The sequence below is a fragment of the Calliphora vicina genome, chromosome 5 (genome assembly GCF_958450345.1).
Source record: "Calliphora vicina chromosome 5, idCalVici1.1, whole genome shotgun sequence".
NCBI lineage: Eukaryota > Metazoa > Arthropoda > Insecta > Diptera > Calliphoridae > Calliphora > Calliphora vicina.
The window spans coordinates 101,409,352-101,430,141 of record NC_088784.1 but is presented as its reverse complement, the minus strand read 5'-3'; the positions used below and the strand labels follow the sequence as shown (position 1 = coordinate 101,430,141).

Here is a 20,790-nt window from a genome sequence, read left to right as displayed (position 1 = left end):
CAGCCAGCCAGACGGACGGACATCGTTTAATCGACTCAGAAAGTGATTCTAAGTCGGTCGGTATACTTTAAGGTGGGTGTTAGACTAATATTTTTGGGCGTTACAAACATCTGCACAAACGCATTATACCCTCCCCACTATTGTGGTGTAGGGTATAAAAATAAAATAATAAGATAGGAGTGGAAAGGATTTCTAACACTTACCCCTGTTTTGACTTTAAAAACTTTCCAATTAGAACGAATTTGTAAATCACTGTTTGTTTCACTTTACAAAAATTTTATGTGGATTCGGAATTAAATCATTTAGCCAATGGCTTTACTATTCAGTTCAAAAATATAAAAAAAAACATTGTTTTCGTTTGTGTTTCATAGATAAATTATTCAAATTTTCTGTGTTTAATGAAATAATGTTTAAGTAAAAAGTAAAAGCGGAAAAGTCAGGCGGAAAATATGCAATTTTTTCAGTTTTTGTAAAAATTTTGTCATTAAGAAATTACTTTTGCAATTTAGTTTAAAAGAATCGAAATGCGTACGTAATTGTCATTCTAATGAGATATAAAAGACAAAAATTGGTTAAAAAATGTTAAAGTTATTAAAAATTTGCCAGGCCATTAATGTGTCACAGGCCACTAGAACAAGAAATGTAGGAACAAAATTAACATACTTTGAGAAATATTAAAATAAAAGCTTATTTTTACTTAAAATATATCCATATTTACTTGTAAATGAGTTTTTATCTTCATAGGATAGTCCCCATTTACACTGTAAGATTTTATTATTCTTCTTTAAACTTGCATTCGCGTTTACACACAAAGATTTTTATTGCATACAGTTTGTACATTAATGTGCATGTTTGTGTGTATTTAGGTATTACGAACGAAAACACAAAACGAATTGCAAGTACATCAGAGTGTGTACCCCTTTATATGCCTCTTGCCTCTCTTGCCTATAGAGTAAACTTTCATGCGAGGAAAATCTGCATGTGTAAACGGCGACATACAGTTAACCTATTCGCAGGTATAACCAAACAAATTTAATTTTTTTAACGGCAGTTTCAAAACTCCATTTTCTATAAATACTAGACTTTATGCTATATTTTTCTTAAGTTTCATCAAAATCGGTCCAAAAATATATAACATTTCGCTATCTTTCCATGAGAAATTCCAAATATTGAAAAAATTGACCTTTGACCTTCACGATTTAAGGGTTAACGTTTTTCCCACTTTTATTAAAACTTTCAGACTATATTTCGAATTAACTGGGCTATACTATTCTGAATAGCTTTTACTTAAAATTCATAACAGTAGGAAGATTCGGCTCATTCGTCAAAATATGGCCAAAAAAATAGTTTTTCTCGAAAATCTCAAAATTTAAATCGCAGGTACGGAAAAACTATAGGAGGTTTTATCATACTTTTTTCATATTTTTATTAACTATTAAGTTCTCAATAAATCCTAATACGATGCTCCAAAAATTCTGAAATTTGTTTAACAAAATTTTTAAAAATTTTCAATTGGAGTTTTGTAACTGCCGTTAAAAAAATAAAATTTTTTGGTCATGCCAGCGAATAGGTTAACGGTATCCTACGAAGACAAAAACTCATAAACCAGTAAATATGGATATATTTAAAGTAAAAATGAGCTTTTAGTTTAATATTTATTAAAATAAGTTAATTTTGTTCCTACATTTTTCGTTCTAGTGGCCTGAGACACGTTAATGTCCTGGAGAATTTTTAACATTTTTTGACCAATTTCTGTTGTCTATGTCCCATTAGAACGACAATTACGTACGCAAAAACTGAAAAAATTCAATTTTTCCCCATGTAAATGCATCTCAGAAAACCAAACTGGGGGTTGTGACTGGCCAAAATCCAATTTTCTTTTATTAAGGGCCATCCTAATGTATATGTACAACGTGTTGGGGTGATAAGCCAAAAATTTCGCAAAAATTTATTCCTCTGATAAAAACAATTTTTTTATTTGAAGCAAATTGTATGTACATATGTATGTAAATTAAAAAGAAATATACTCGTCGATGTTTTTTATTTGATTTATTTCAATACTGGTTTTTTTGCGATTCTTAATCAGAGTTTTCATATTCTGAATAACAAATTAAGACTCTTATATTTCCTAAGCTGGTATTATATTATACAGCAAAGTTGTATGCCCTAAACCAAGAGTGGTAAGTTTGTCATTCCGTTTGTTATCTCAACAATATTCATTCGCGAACCAATATGTGTTATATGGGGAGTATGGACCAATACTTAGTAGGAATATTCCATAAAACGTGCTTGTATATAATTTGATCACGATATTAATTAGTACTAGTATAACCCGGTGCACTTCGCTACCCCTACCCTAGTAATATTATAAAATAATGAATGGATTTCTTATAAAAAAATATAGAGAATCTCTCAATTACAGTTCACTTGATATTCGAAAATAACTAACTAATTTGGTTTGGGAGATACGCCTCCACTGCTCTGATCCCAATCATTTTTAAAGCTTTTATGTAAATATGAAGCTTTACTTTAACTTTCCTTTATAAGGGATCCTACTAAGCCGATCATGCTTAGCTAAACTTCGAACAGGAATCAGGAATAAAGTTTTTAGCAAACCTCCGTAGAATGGTAATAAATTTATTGATACAGAGTTTAAATGCGTTTAGAATTATAGTTCTCCATATATTCAAAATTAATTATTTACTTTGTCCTACGACCAGTAGTAATGCAATGCCGACCACTTTCAGCCAATCTATGTAAAATGGTAAGAGAGCTATGCAGACAAAGTTTGAAGAACCTTGCAATTATTACTTGGTATGAGAGTTGAGTCACCTCCTTTTCCGACCCCTTCCAATTTGGTTACCCAGATATTCGAAATCAATATTTACTCTGTATAGGAGGTACTACGCCCTCTAATTTTACTCCGTTTATATTCAGCTAAACTCCGCACATTAATAAGAAATTAATTCGTAAAAAGTTTAAACACTTTCACATTTATAGCTCTCCAGATATTCGAAATTAAATATTTCCAATCCCGAAAATTTTTAGTGAAACTATGTAAAATTATAAAAGAGCTATTTAGACAACATTTTAAAAATCTTGCAATTATAGTTCACAAAATATTTAGAAATAACAATTTACTTTGTATGGGAAGTGAAGTTGATTAAACTTCATGCAGTGATAAGAAATTGATTCGTATGAAGTTTGAAAACCGTCACAATAAAGTTCTGTAAATATTATAAAATAACTATTTGTTTATGTACAATTACATATTTACCCCATATGCATAAACAGTTTTTAAATTTGTCAAAGGTTTATAAGAACAATTTTGAATGGAAATTTTGTTTTATAAACCTTTGATAAAAAAAAATCTTTTGTAATTAAGAATGTAATATTAATGTTGTTACACAAAAATGTACTATAACACAAACGGCCTATATACCTTACTGTGTTGGGGAATTCCAAAACTTAAATAAATAAATAAACCTTTAATAAATTTGAAAATAAAAAGAAAAAAGAAAATAAAAAAAACACCTTCAAAATATATTTTTTTAATTGACTTTAAATTACTAAAGTCATCTTCTTTGTTTTCTATAACAACCAAGGCGAATTCATACAAGGTGGTGTCAGTTCTACAAAAACAACGATTGGTCTTAACAAATGTCAAAAAACCAAAATGAAAAATTAAACAAATAAGTATTTAAACTAAATATAGTGTATATAATTGAATAGTGAGGACTTTACTTATTTATGTAAACAATAAATATTTTGTTATTAAGCTTAGATTATGTAGATATTTAAATATAAAAACAAGTTTTAACAGTTGTTAGAACCAAAAAGCGAAAAAAAAAATTATCAGCTGTTTGACTGACTCCACCTTGTATAAATTCGCCTTGATAACATCTCTCACTTAAAACAGAGCGAAATCATACTGTTTAATTGTTTCTCTTATTTATTTACAACAACAAATTGGACAAACATGCATTGCTTTGTTTACATTTTAGCTTAGGTTCACATGTACACGTTTTTGCATATGTGTTAGTAACATCTTTAAACGATTATAACTCCTAAAAAACTGAACCGATTTCAATAATTGAATGTATAATGTGAGCGTAAAAGAGGTCTAAAGAAATCGTAATTTTCTGAGGGGACCTTGTATGGGGGGTCTAGGGACAAATATTGTCCGATTTTCGCCATACTTTACAGTATTATTTCAGAGTACTTACAACTAATTTGTGCAAAATTTAAACAGGATTGCCGCTTACTCAACACATTTATGACTGATCGAACTGTATTCTGGTGGGACATTTTTATGGGGCCTAGGTGAAATCATGGACAGGCAGACAAACATAGCTAGATCGTCTTACAGTGATATATCGTTGTATCATGGACATTTGGCTTTGTTGTCAATTCGGCTGGCTGGACGTGCGGGCCTCACATACGATCTCTTACTCTTCGGGTTATTGTAATGAATCCATTTTTCATCGCAAGTAATGATTCGGGCCAAAACTTATTTTGTTTTATACATATCTATTGCTATATATGTCCAGGATTATTCTATTGTGTGTTAAAATCAGAATTTTTTTTAATGAATGTGAATCCTTAAATGGCTTCGATTGGAAAAGTTGCATTAAATTTCCTTGTGATCGTTTGTGATAGGATCATTTTGCAAACTGGTCATACAAAATGTTTACAAAGTGGGCGCCATATACTTTGAAATGTTATAAATTTAGTAATAAATACTATACATACTCTAATTAAAATAATCAAAATTCTTTCAAGGGCACCCTTTAAATATAATAAGATAACGTTCATTTGCATAAATTACAAATGAAATGGTATGACAAATGGTAAATTTTAGAATCGTGTGAGTGGTTTACCACGGCCGGCTCAGCAAAAATATTCAATTTTCCTTATCTGTTTGTAAATACATACATACTATGTGTGATTATTTTGAATAATTTTTTTTTGTTTCTTTTTTTTCTAGTTTCCATTCCATTTGAATTTCGCTATGTTTCACACATTATTGGGTACATGAATGAATACATACTTTCATACATACAATAAAGTGTGTGTTTGATGTGTTCAGCAACTTCTTAAAATAATTCAATTCAAGAATTTAGTGACTTTAAGTAATTTGATTTGTTTGCACAGGCAGCTTGTTAGCTGCTCAAATTGAAGATATTAAATTTGAAGAAAAAAAAAAACTAAATCTTAAAAAAATCTTTAAACACAGCAATGAAGTGTTGCAATCGATCCACTTTGGGTGTTATCATTGGCAGTCTTAATGTACTGGTCTACATTCTGGGCATAATTTCTGCAATCGATGTCATTGTGAAAATAAATACAATGAAAGAATTGGGTAAGTTGTGAGAAGAATTTTCCTATATGAAGTAACAATTTACATAAATCGGTAAAATACAAATTTTTTAAAGTAACAAATATTGTAAAATATCGAAAAATCTTGATTTTACCGAAATTATACAGATTTTCATTAAAGTTTTAGTTTTTGGAATTAAAAAGAGATGGGATATTGTAACACTTGTTTTTAGTCTAAATGGACAATGACAATACAAAACGCATGAACTTTTCTCATTATAGGTGAATTGTAAAGTTACTGAATTTTATTTCTCGCTTAGGAAATCTTCGAGTTATTAAAAAGTTATGGGACTGACGAACCAGCTGGACAAAGATAGTGCAACAATAATTATACTCGTTTATGAAAAAATTTTAATGAAAGACCATGTGTTTTAACTCTTCAAAGATTCAGAAATGCTCTGCTATTAGTGTTTGTCTAACTTGGCTAAGCCAAAAATCTACATTTACTTTGGCTCAATTTCAGAATATTGTTACGAAATTGTACTTGAATTCAAAAGATTTAAAAGTAGCATAATGCAAAACTGTAACATATCTGTGGGCATTATTAAGTGAAGGCTTTCAGTTGACCATTGATCGTAAGTTGGCAACGCTGTTTGAATTCGAATATTCAGTTAAAGGGGGGTCAGACGACATGTATTGCTTGTGTTTTGTGCCATGTATTGGGACATTTTTCCATATGTAAACATATACATACCGTGTGATACATATGAAACTTTGTGTATGTAAAATACATGTGTATTACACGTGACATTTTTGGCAATTAGAGCATGTTCTATTTTCGCGTGTATAACAGTGTTGTATTTTGAAATACAACACTGTGTGAGTGCAAAATAAAAAAACAAAACAAAAAATAGTAAAGAAAAATCATTACAAAATAAATTTCATTGCATTAAATATATTTATTGTGATTTAAAAATGTTTTAAATAAATATATTGTTAAAAACAACAAACATATAAACTAATAGAGGTTATGTCACATGCAATTACATATGTATGTTTGAACGTGGAAATTATGAATCGTATGTATAACGTGAATTTTGACATACACATGGAATACCATATGTATCGAATACATGTCCCAATACACAAGCAATACATGCCGTCTGACCCCCCTATTAAGGAACATTGTAGAAATAGAGCTTTCTAGATGGTAATGCAGTGTTATAAGAAGTTGCAGTAGTTAGTGAGTTTATCAGAGACGCTTTTCGAATAAACATCAACTGAGTGCCTTAAAGTATGTTGTGTTTTTCAAGTAAATACGTGTACATTATAAATTGTGTCTGTATTTCTGCGAATTTGCAAACGTGTATAAAAAAAACATTGAGTGACTATTTAATTCTGTTGTTGTTGTACATTTCAATAAATAAAGAGTTGTTACCGTTTTCAAACTACTAAACGGCTTTTATTTGCAATCAAAAGTATCCGGTTTATTTAAAGGAAATAAACCAGCGTTTTGAAAAGGTTAAAACGTAACAATATTATGATACCGAAAAATATACCCAATAAGCATTTTTACTGGAAAGCAAGTGTAATTCAAGCCTTGAATTATAGTCAAGCAATTGAATTATAGTTGTATTACTATTTGTATTAATAGCATTCTTTAGTAAAAAAGGAAACATACATAAATTTCAAATATTTTTCAAGTTTCAAACATAATTATACTTATTTGCATTCAAGTCAAATTCCAACAAAATGTTCAATTTTTAGGGCCTTGGTGCTTATCTATTTTGAACTCTGTGCAAAATAAAACAATTCGAAACCTTTCTCAGACAGGTTCAGAAGTCAAGTTTTCATATATTTGGGATTTTTCATAAAAAGTTGATGAAATATCATGTATTTTTTAAATGAAACTTTAGAAAGTTAAAATTACATTCTTATGGTTTTGTGAAAAAAAAAATGGAAATTATCCTTCTTTTACACTTTACACAGAAATGTGTTTTCAAGTAATTTTGATTTCATTGGCATTATAAGCTGTTTAGTAGTTTAAAAATTGTAACAACTCTTTATTTAAAATGTACAACAACAGAATTCGCGGAAATACAGACACACTTTATAATGTATAAGAATTTACTGGAAAATACAGCACGTTAATACCATGTTCACACGATGGCATTATTCGTCATTCACGCTCTCATTCGTCATTCAACCCCCAATTACGAACTGAATTACATGATTCGCCATACAAAATTTCAAGTGCGAATTACCTTGTTCGTACGTAATTCAGTTTTAATTACCTTATGAATTACGAACGAATGACTGTCATCTCTAATTTTTATCGATTATTTATGTATCAAAATCAGCTGTCCAAACAAAAATGTCAAAACAAAGAAAAGATTTTTGTATTAAATAAATAAATTAAAAGAAATAAAAAGTCTGATTAAAGTTAAATTCATAGTAGCAGCTCTGCCATTCTTTCAGCCCACACCTTTAATAAAGCCCGCTCGCTGCCCTGGTCCAACTTGCTTGCACTTTTTCTTTTTTCTAATAATGAAAATAATAATTAAATTATATTTGTTTAATTAATAATGCTACAATTTTATGTTTTTACTTACCTTTTTTATCCATTGCTAAATTACAAATTTAAAATTCGCACCAAACAAACAAAATAAACAAAAAAACAAAACATGTAAACAGAAGAAAAAAAAACAAGAAGAAGAAATAAATAAATGTCAAACTGAATTACGAATGTTGTCGTGTAAACAGGTTGATTCGCAATCGTAATTCAAAACGTGAATTAAGTAATTCAGACTGCCGTGGAAACATGGCATAAGGCACTCGGTTGATGTTTATTCGATTAGCGTCTCTGATAAAACTAACTAACGAATGCAACCTCTGCCACTATTTATAACACTGCCATCTGCACTCTAGATTGTTCTTTAACAGTCAAAGCTCGTATATTCGAAGCATAGAGCTTTCGAATACATACGCCATCTCTGGTGAACTTTCTACAATGTTCTTTAACTGTCAAAACTCGAATATTCGAATATACGAGTCGCAGCAAACATTCAGCATTGCCATACTTACGATCAATAATCAACTCAAAGCTTTTATTCAATGTTAATAATGCCCACAGATATGTTACAGTTTGAGAGGCACTGCTATTTGAAAGCATTATACAACTTTAAATCAGCCGTTAAAATCGTTATATTTGAATTCAAGTACAATTTCGTAACAATATTAATCATTCCTGACTACTAAAAACTATAAATTTTAATTTATTTTATTTTTTCGACATATACAAATGTATTGTTTAAACTTTTAAATTAATTATTTTCAGTCGGTTAACCAAAAACCCGGTTTTCGAAAAAAGGCCAATTTCGGTTAACCGACAAATCGGTTTTTTATAAACACTACCTTTACCAAATTATACTTTAAAATACAAATTTTAAATATTTTTAGTAAACGAAATTAAAAAAAATTTTTTTGCAAATTTTTGTTCCCTATAAAGTTTATAAAATATATATGTACTTTATTCTGGATCCTTATATATGGCGAGTCGATTAATCCATGTCCGTCTGTCATTTTTTGTTCCTGTTGGAAACATAAATCAGTATTAATTACGATTACGTTATGACTACAAAAGGAAATTAAAATTTCATAACAAAATGTTTGCAGTTTGCATTATTGTTGACGTACTTCTGCGACGATGCTGCACAGGTTAACATTGCCCGTTTTTACTAAAATGTTCAAGTGTCATATTTTGAAATTCATAGCATAAAAAAAAATTCATAAAATGGACTATTGCAAAATGAAAATGTTTAATAACTATTTAATTAATAATAAACTTAACAATTTTTCTTTGTAATCTTCAAATCTAGCCATTTTGAAAATACTATTCATTGTATTAATAGTAGTATTTTTTATAATGATCCTTGTATCCGGTCTACTAATAACGGGCATTGTAAAGGTAAGTTAGTCCAACTAATAAATTTATTACGATTTAAAACATTTTAATAAATATTTATAGAGACGCCACAAATTGATGCTTCCCTGGCTGATACTTAGTAGCATTGGTATCGTTGGCAACTGTGCATGGTTTGGTTATCACATAATTGTTGCCCTAATCCAAGGCATTCCCCCGACCACATTTATAATCGGATTTCTTGCGGGTTTAGTTGGAATTGGTAAGTTAAGGGAAAACATTTTCACATTATTTTATTTTTGCACTAATGGAGTTTTCTTCTATATACATTTTTAGCCTTTTCCGCTTTGATGTTGCGGCTCATTTCTGTTTTGTATAGAGATATGCGCAAGGAGAATAGTCAAATGTCGGCACGAGTACTGAACAATAGCCGAGGTGAATATTAGGCCTCACCCAGTTATTATCAAAATTAAATATGATTTTAATTGTTCATAAATTTTTTATCGAAATACAAATGTTTATAAATAAAATGTACAAAATACAATATGCATGATCTGGTATTATTTCTTGGCAGATCGGTATACAGTAATTTTGACTTACCTGCACAATCAACTTTGCACGATATTTTTTTGCAGGTAATTTAAAAAAGCAGTTAACCTCAATGCACTTACCTGCTCATTGATGCTGGTAAGTGCATTTGCAGTTTACTGCCCAAAAAAGCAGCTAACGGCAAATAATTTACACGAAGCTTTGTGATTTTTCCGTCTAAAAATAACGTCAAATTGATATTTTAGCTACTTTTAAAATTATTAAGAAGTGTACAACATATTTTTTCATTAAAAATCGTATTTTTCTTATTTGTTTTGATTTAATTTTGTATTAGGCAGCTAAATTAAATTTTTTTCATGAAAACCAGTTTATAGCTTCCAAAAGTATTATGCACTTATCTTAAATGTGCAGGTATGAACAATGCACTTAAATTAACGAATTTATATGGAGTTTGGTAAATAAATATACAAAACACAAGTTTTGTGCACTTAAGTGAAAGGCAGGTAAGTCAAAACTACTGTATTATTAAAATGCAATTACTAAATAACATTCCCTTCAATTGCTTAGGGATTTAAATGGTGTCCTAAATTTTGCGGCAAAATTTAGTCAGATTTTATAGATTTTAAAGTTTTTTCTAGAAATCTGTTTCTCATCAAAACAGGATGTAGCATTAAAAATCGTTCTCGACCAAAAGATATCTCAAAAACGGACACCCTCCCAAAGATTTTACTTAAATATAAGCTATTATACGATTAAAAACATATATAAAATTCAGAATGTGACCATGAAGAGTTCTCGAGATAATTGAAATTTAGGGATATATTTTTATAACTAGGCTAACTCGTTGCTCTTCGCTTCTGATACCACCCATTTGCAATACGTAAAATGGTAGCAAAATAACACATACCAAGTATCCATAAGATATCCATTAACTATAAATGTAGGAACAAAATTAACATATTGTTACGAAACTGTACTTGAATTCAAATATAACGATTTTAAGGGCTGATTTAAAAGTAGCATAATGCTTTCAAATAACATTGCTGTTTGCTATTAAACTGTAACATATCTGTGGGCATTATTAAATAAAAGCTTTCAGTTGACCATTGATCGTAAGTTGGCAACGCTGTTTGAATTCGAATATTCAGTTAAAGAACATTGTAGAAAGTACACCACAGATGGCGTATGATCTAGAATATTCGAACTTTGACAGTTAAAGAGCAATCTAGAGTGCAGATGGCAGTGTTATAAATAATGGCAGAGGTTGCAGTAGTTATCGAGTTTATCAGAGACGCTTTTCGAATAAACATCAACTAGTGCCTTAAAGTATGTTGTGTTTTTCAAGTAAATTCGTGTACATTATAAATTGTGTCTGTATTTCTGAGAATTTATAAACGTGTATAAAAAACATTGAGTGACTATTTAATTCTGTTGTTGTTGTACATTTGAATAAATAAAGAGTTGTTACCATTTTCAAACTACTAAGCGGTTTTTATTTGCAATCAAAAGTATCCGGTTTATTTAAAGGAAATAAACCAGCGTTTTGAAAAGGTTAAAACGTAACAATATTTTGAGAAATATTAAAATAAAAGCTCATTTTTACTTAAAATATATCCATATTTACTTGTCTATGGGCCATTATTACAACTTGCTTTTATAATTAAAGGTAACTTCAAGCAATAGAAAAAGGTACCCCTAATGTTAACTTTAACTATAAAGGCAAGTTGTAATAATGGCCCTATGAGTTTTTGTCTTCATAGGATACAGTTAACCTATTCGCATTTATGACCAAAAAAATAAAATGTTTAAACTTAAGAAAAATATAACATGAAGTCTAGTATTTATAATAACAGCACAAAAATGGAAATTAACCCTTAATGGCAATTGGGGTTAAAATGATGCTCAAATTAAAATTACGAAAAATACAGTTAATATGAATGGTGCTAATTTTAATGTTTTTTATAATTAAATAAACTGAATCATTCAAGTTATTTTTTAAATTTTATAAATCAAAAGTACACTAAAAATCAATAAAAACTTCATCTTCAAGATCAAAATCTAAAAAAACTTTAAAAAAATTCAAAATATTTTTTTTAAGCTGCCTAAAAGTATGCTTTAGTTTATAATAATTTAATAGTTTATGGCCCAAAAGACTTAATTCCTTTAGTTTTTTCTTACTAACTTAAATTGACCTACCTAAACGGTGTTAAGAATCATTCCTAGGAAGTTCATATGTTCTAGAAAGTAGTTTACTGAGATCTTAGGTACATTTTTGTAGTTGATTGTTTCTTTTAATTTTGAACGGTTTGCTACCTATGGTCCTGAATAGAGGAAAAATGGTAAAAAAATGGAATTTTTTATAGTTTTTTTTTGCGATTCACAATTTTTGTACGAACTGTTGGCAAGAAATGAGCCTGAGAAAATTATCACTTTTTTGCAAAAATGACACCGAGATCCAAAATCTTTTGGGGACCATAAAAAAATGTGCATAACTTTGGGTAAAACTGGGAGACTGCTGTCCGTGTTATTCAACGAAATTTAGGAATCAATTCAATTTCGCAAGAATTAATTTTTAACCAAAAAACGACATAGGCAACTCTCTTAATTGTTATGTAAGTGGTATTTCCCCAAAAGTATCATTTTACAGCAGTTCGTTTCTCGTTTATTTTGTATTTAATATTATTTGTAAAAGGCAAGAGATAATATTAAAATAAATTTACTAGTTAACACACAAACATACACTTAGGGAAAACCTATAACTTAAAAAACGCGTCATATTAACCCAGATATGCCGACGGCTTGAGCTTGATCATTTTAAAAGTACTTTTATTTTATTTTGGAAGCAAATGAGAAATAAAAAACAGTGCAATTAAAGTTTTTTAAAAATTTATTGAAAAAAGTGGTTTTTTAAGTCGTCCAATATAGAGGACATTGGGGTCACAACAAAAAAAACTAAAACGCAATAATGAAACATTCATGCATATAACAATCAAGCTACTCTTCATAAATATAAATTTCAAAAAAATATAGCATTTATTCATTTGTAAATGTACAAAATTTTACTTTCAGTACAAACGAGATATGTCCATAATGACTAAATATGGGCATTTTGAAAATATCACAAACTAAAAATTCAATAACTCAAAAATAGTAGCAAAAAATAATGCGATCACACAATCTCCCATGAGGTAGTGGTGAGTACTAAGTATGTGAACAAGAAAAAATGGTACTTTGATAAACGTGACGTATCCTGTAAACAAGAACTACATGTAGTACAGTCGGCATATCTCGGTTAATTCCATAATTTTCATTATATATACATATGTAATAGAAAAATTATATTAATATTAAACTTTAAATTAATATTTTTCCATATTGAAATAAAAAATTTCAACAATACTAGACTTTCCTCAATGTTTCTTATTGAATCAATATTTTATTGATTTTTAGTTGTTTTTGTCTCTGGGTGTACTAATAGAACTACATACATACTGCTTATACTTAGATTGCTAATAGAGCCAAGATCAATGAAATGTGTATTGAAATCAGGAATTTTACTGATCGTACAAGAAAATATCATTTTGTAAACAGACCATAAAGGATCTCTACAAAGAGGGTTCTTTCTACATATTTTTTTAAATTAAAAATTTGGACTTTCTATAGAAATCCTTTAAATGTACTCAAAAATATATAAAGGGTATTATTGCATAAGATAAAGGTTATTACAAATGAAATACCTAATTAATTCTAAGTTGTTTATTTTAGAATCGTGTAAGTGATTTCCACTGTCGGCTCAGCTGTATATTTTTAATAAGAGTAATTCAGTTTTGTTCTCTCATTATAAATAAAGCTTGAGTCACTCTCATGAATGTAATGAATGAACTTAATTACTAAATAATTCAATTCAACATTTTAGTGACTTTCAGGGAATTGATTTGATTAAACAGACAGTTCGCAAGCTGCTCAAATTAAAATTACAAAAAAAAAAACAAAAACAATGAAGTGTTGCAGTCTTTCCACTCTGGGTGTCATTATTGGCAGTCTTCATGTTCTGTTCTATATTGTGAGCACATATTTTGCCAGCGATGCCATTGTGGTAATAAATGCAGACATGGAACGGAATCCGGGGCGGCAGGAGGAATATGGTGAGTTGTGAGAAGAACTTTATTTTAAGAAAGCAATAGTGAAGTAACAAAATGGTAATAATTACAGATATTAGTCTAATCGGACATTGAAATATGAAGAATAAAGATTCTTTCAGATTTATGTAGAATTTTTATACCCTACACCACCATAGTGGGGAGTTAGTTAGTGCTGATGTTTGTAACGTGCAAAATTATTGTCCCAAAACACACAACTTAAAGTATACCAAACTGCTCAGGATCATTTGCTGATTTAAAGATTTGTTATTCGACAAAATTTTTATTGTCCCAAGGACAAAGCCTATTGAATTTGATTATAATTGGCCCATTATTTCTACTAAAATATCTTAGTTATATAGATATCAAAACCAAATAAAAGCCGAACTCGCACGATCAGTTAATAATTAGTCATAGATTTCATATAAGGTCCTCTACCGGAAATATTCCAATAAAATTCAATACAAATTAGTTTCATATATACAGAAGACATGCCACCTAATTTTATGGTGATTGGTCCATAATCGGTGTAGGGTGTAACATGGTCCGACTTTCTTACTTGTTTACCATACTGTTAATTCATAGTTATATGTATGAGTGTCTCTCCCACACAAGTTATAAAATTAAATGTTTAAGTTCTCGTAAATTTTTTGGGTATTTGCATGCTTAATTCTGTTGTTTACCTATGTTTTAATTAGTTTTTTGGTTAACATAAGAGCACATTTAACATTGCTGCTATTTTGCTTAATATAGACAAAACGTGATCACGGTCATTGTTTAAAAGAACAGTGATTTATAAATCACATTCACTGAGAAATCACGGGATCGCTCATCGCTACTCCGAGCCGCACTCATAAAAAAGTAACCCCTTTTTATTTGATATTTTCCTTTCCATCACTATTACAAAATGAATCTGTTTAATAACTAATAAACAATAAACTTAATAATTTGTTTCTTTGTTATCTTTAAATCTAGAAATTTATAAGACACTATTAATTATAGTAATAGTAGTATGTTTAATAATGATCCTTATATCCGGTCTACTCATAACGGGCATTGTAAACGTAAGTAATTCCAACTAAGTCAATTCATTAAAAGAACTGCATCATTTCTAATATTTATAGAAACGCCACAAATTGATGCTACCCTGGCTGATATTAAGTGGCATTGGTTTCGTTATCAACTGTGCTCGTTTCGGTTATGACATAATAGCTGTCATTTTCCTTGATATTTCCTTGTCTACAGCTGCAGAAATACTGTTTAAGGATTTAGTTGGAATTGGTAAGTTAATGGAAAATATTTCCACTTTATTTTATTTTGCAATTTCACATTATCTTATTTATATTTCTAGCTATTTTCACTTTTATAATGTGGGCCATTTATACGTTATACAGAGATATACGCAAACATAAAAGTCTAATAATTGCTGTCTAGTAATTGTTCATAAGTTTTCTATATAAATAAATATGTTTATAAATACATTGTTGTTTTCATGTGACTAGTTTAATGATACTCTGTATCACCTGTATTTTCCACCAATAATCCTTAAATTACCTCCTTAATGATCACCTCTATTTTCCACCAAATATCGATTTTTATATGTTTTTTGGTTAACCTAAAATCGGCTGTAGATCCTTAAATAGTGGCCCAATCGACAAAATAATAATAATCTGTGATCACCTCTATTTTCCACCAAATATCGATTTTTATATGAAAAACCTAAGATCGGCTGTAGATCCTTAAATAATGGCCCAATCGACAAAATAATAATAATAATCTGTGATCACCTAAATTTTCCACCAAATATCGATTTTTATATGAAAAACCTAAGATCGGCTGTAGATCCTTAAATAATGGCCCAATCGACAAAATAATAATAATAATCTGTGATCACCTAAATTTTCCACCAAATATCAATTTTTATATGAAAAACCTAAAATCGGCTGTAGATCCTTAAATAATGGCCCAATCGACAAAATAATAATAATCTGTGATCACCTCTATTTTCCACCATAAATCGATTTTTATATGAAAAACCTAAAATCAATCTGTAGATCCTTAAATAATGGCCCAATCGACAAAATAATAATAATCTGTGATCACCTCTATTTTCCACCAAATATCAATTTTTATATGAAAAACCTAAAATCGGCTGTAGATCCTTAAATAATGGCCCAATCGACAAAATAATAATAATCTGTGATCACCTCTATTTTCCACCAAATATCGATTTTTATATGAAAAACCTAAAATCGGCTGTAGATCCTTAAATAGTGGCCCAATCGACAAAATAATGATAATCTGTGATCACCTAAATTTTCCACCAAATATCGATTTTTATATGAAAAACCTAAAATCGGCTGTAGATCCTTAAATAATGGCCCAATCGACAAAATAATAATAATCTGTGATCACCTAAATTTTCCACCAAATATCGATTTTTATATGAAAAACCTAAAATCGGCTGTAGATCCTTAAATAATGGCCCAATCGACAAAATAATAATAATCTGTGATCACCTAAATTTTCCACCAAATATCGATTTTTATATGAAAAACCTAAAATCGGCTGTAGATCCTTAAATAATGGCCCAATCGACAAAATAATAATAATCTGTGATCACCTCTATTTTCCACCAAATATCGATTTTTATATGAAAAACCTAAAATCGGCTGTAGATCCTTAAATAGTGGCCCAATCGACAAAATAATAATAATCTGTGATCACCTCTATTTTCCACCAAATATCGATTTTTATATGAAAAACCTAAAATCGGCTGTAGATCCTTAAATAGTGGCCCAATCGACAAAATAATAATAATCTGTGATCACCTCTATTTTCCACCATAAATCGATTTTTATATGAAAAACCTAAAATCGGCTGTAGATCCTTAAATAATGGCCCAATCGACAAAATAATAATAATCTGTGATCACCTCTATTTTCCACCAATTATATGAAAAATTGGTGGAAAATAAATCCTCCTTAAATAGTGGCCCAATCAACAAAATAATAATAATCTGTGATCACCTCTATTTTTCACCAAATATCGATTTTTATATGAAAAACCTAAAATCGGCTGTAGATCCTTAAATAATGGCCCAATCGACAAAATAATAATAATCTGTGATCACCTCTATTTTCCACCAAATATCGATTTTTATATGAAAAACCTAAAATCGGCTGTAGATCCTTAAATAATGGCCCAATCGACAAAATAATAATAATCTGTGATCACCTCTATTTTCCACCAAATATCGATTTTTATATGAAAAACCTAAAATCGGCTGTAGATCCTTAAATAATGGCCCAATCGACAAAATAATAATAATCTGTGATCACCTCTATTTTCCACCAAAAATCGATTTTTATATGAAAAACCTAAAATCGGCTGTAGATCCTTAAATAATGGCCCAATCGACAAAATAATAATAATTTGTGATCACCTCTATTTTCCACCAAATATCGATTTTTATATGAAAAACATAAAATCGGCTGTAGATCCTTAAATAGTGGCCCAATCGACAAAATAATAATAATCTGTGATCACCTCTATTTTCCACCAAATATCGATTTTTATATGAAAAACCTAAAATCGGCTGTAGATCCTTAAATAGTGGCCCAATCGACAAAATAATAATAATCTGTGATCACCTAAATTTTCCACCAAATATTGATTTTTATATGAAAAACCTAAAATCGGCTGTAGATCCTGAAATAGTGGCCCAATCGACAAAATAATAATAATCTGTGATCATTTTCCACCAAATATCGATTTTTATATGAAAAATCTAAAATCGGCTGTAGATCCTTAAATAATGGCCCAATCGACACCTCTATTTTCCACCAAATATCGATTTTTATATGAAAAACCTAAAATCGGCTGTAGATCCTTAAATAATGGCCCAATCGACAAAATAATAATAATCTGTGATCACCTCTATTTTTCACCAAATATCGATTTTTATATGAAAAACCTAAAATCGGCTGTAGATCCTTAAATAGTGGCCCAATCGACAAAATAATAATAATCTGTGATCACCTCTATTTTCCACCAAATATCGATTTTTATATGAATAACCTAAATTCGGCTGTAGATCCTTAAATAATGGCCCAATCGACAAAATAATAATAATCTGTGATCACCTCTATTTTCCACCAAATATCGATTTTTATATGAAAAACCTAAAATCGGCCGTAGATCCTTAAATAGTGGCCCAATCGACAAAATAATAATAATCTGTGATCACCTCTATTTTCCACCAAATATCGATTTTTATATGAAAAACCTAAAATCGGCTGTAGATCCTTAAATAATGGCTCAATCGACAAAATAATAATAATCTGTGATCACCTCTATTTTCCACCAAATATCGATTTTTATATGAAAAACCTAAAATCGGCTGTAGATCCTTAAATAATGGCCCAATCGACAAAATAATAATAATCTGTGATCACCTCTATTTTCCACCATTAATCGATTTTTATATGAAAAACCTAAAATCGGCTGTAGATCCTTAAATAGTGGCCCAATCGACAAAATAATAATAATCTGTGATCACCTCTATTTTCCACCATAAATCGATTTTTATATGAAAAACCTAAAATCGGCTGTAGATCCTTAAATAATGGCCCAATCGACAAAATAATAATAATCTGTGATCACCTCTATTTTCCACCAAATATCGATTTTTATATGAAAAACCTAAAATCGGCTGTAGATCCTTAAATAGTGGCCCAATCGACAAAATAATAATAATCTGTGATCACCTCTATTTTCCACCAAATATCGATTTTTATATCAAAAACCTAAAATCGGCTGTAGATCCTTAAATAGTGGCCCAATCGACAAAATAATAATAATCTGTGATCACCTCTATTTTCCACCAAATATCGATTTTTATATGAAAAACCTAAAATCGGCTGTAGATCCTTAAATAGTGGCCCAATCGACAAAATAATAATAATCTGTGATCACCTCTATTTTTCACCATAAATCGATTTTTATATGAAAAACCTAAAATCGGCTGTAGATCCTTAAATAGTGGCCCAATCGACAAAATAATAATAATCTGTGATCACCTCTATTTTCCACCAAATATCGATTTTTATATGAAAAACCTAAAATCGGCTGTAGATCCTTAAATAGTGGCCCAATCGACAAAATAATAATAATCTGTGATCACCTCTATTTTCCACCATAAATCGATTTTTATATGAAAAACCTAAAATCGGCTGTAGATCCTTAAATAGTGGCCCAATCGACAAAATAATAATAATCTGTGATCACCTCTATTTTCCACCAAATATCGATTTTTATATGAAAAACCTAAAATCGGCTGTAGATCCTTAAATAGTGGCCCAATCGACAAAATAATAATAATCTGTGATCACCTCTATTTTCCACCAAATATCGATTTTTATATCAAAAACCTAAAATCGGCTGTAGATCCTTAAATAGTGGCCCAATCGACAAAATAATAATAATCTGTGATCACCTCTATTTTCCACCAAATATCGATTTTTATATGAAAAACCTAAAATCGGCTGTAGATCCTTAAATAGTGGCCCAATCGACAAAATAATAATAATCTGTGATCACCTCTATTTTCCACCATAAATCGATTTTTATATGAAAAACCTAAAATCGGCTGTAGATCCTTAAATAGTGGCCCAATCGACAAAATAATAATAATCTGTGATCACCTCTATTTTCCACCAAATATCGATTTTTATATGAAAAACCTAAAATCGGCTGTAGATCCTTAAATAGTGGCCCAATCGACAAAATAATAATAATCTGTGATCACCTCTATTTTCCACCAAATATCGATTTTTATATCAAAAACCTAAAATCGGCTGTAGATCCTTAAATAGTGGCCCAATCGACAAAATAATAATAATCTGTGATCACCTCTATTTTCCACCAAATATCGATTTTTATATGAAAAACCTAAAATCGGCTGTAGATCCTTAAATAGTGGCCCAATCGACAAAATAATAATAATCTGTGATCACCTCTATTTTCCACCAAATATCGATTTTTATATGAAAAACCTAAAATCGGCTGTAGATCCTTAAATAGTGGCCCAATCGACAAAATAATAATAATCTGTGATCACCTCTATTTTCCACCAAATATCGATTTTTATATGAAAAACCTAAAATCGGCTGTAGATCCTTAAATAGTGGCCCAATCGACAAAATAATAATAATCTGTGATCACCTCTATTTTCCACCAAATATCGATTTTTATATGAAAAACCTAAAATCGGCTGTAGATCCTTAAATAGTGGCCCAATCGACAAAATAATAATAATCTGTGATCACCTCTATTTTCCACCATAAATCGATTTTTATATGAAAAACCTAAAATCGGCTGTAGATCCTTAAATAGTGGCCCAATCGACAAAATAATAATAATCTGTGATCACCTCTATTTTCCACCATAAATCGATTTTTATATGAAAAACCTAAAATCGGCTGTAGATCCTTAAATAGTGGCCCAATCGACAAAATAATAATAATCTGTGATCACCTCTATTTTCCACCATAAATCGATTTTTATATGAAAAACCTAAAATCGGCTGTAGATCCTTAAATAGTGGCCCAATCGACAAAATAATAATAATCTGTGATCACCTCTATTTTCCACCAAATATCGATTTTTATATGAAAAACCTAAAATCGGCTGTAGATCCTTAAATAGTGGCCCAATCGACAAAATAATAATAATCTGTGATCACCTCTATTTTCCACCAAATATCGATTTTTATATCAAAAACCTAAAATCGGCTGTAGATCCTTAAATAGTGGCCCAATCGACAAAATAATAATAATCTGTGATCACCTCTATTTTCCA

The 20,790-nt window shown here is 29.8% G+C and overlaps 1 protein-coding gene across 1 annotated transcript; it reads left to right on the top strand.

Moving 5' to 3' along the window:
- The first annotated feature begins 5,196 nt into the window (after nucleotides 1-5,196).
- Nucleotides 5,197-15,408, top strand: LOC135961510 (uncharacterized). Its single transcript, XM_065513009.1, has 8 exons — nucleotides 5,197-5,362; nucleotides 9,198-9,286; nucleotides 9,347-9,503; nucleotides 9,578-9,676; nucleotides 13,732-13,935; nucleotides 14,905-14,993; nucleotides 15,054-15,210; nucleotides 15,281-15,408. Exons 1-8 carry the CDS (start codon nucleotides 5,239-5,241, stop codon nucleotides 15,361-15,363), a joined length of 1,002 nt encoding a protein of 333 aa, XP_065369081.1. The 5' UTR covers nucleotides 5,197-5,238; the 3' UTR covers nucleotides 15,364-15,408.
- Nucleotides 15,409-20,790: the final 5,382 nt, after the last annotated feature.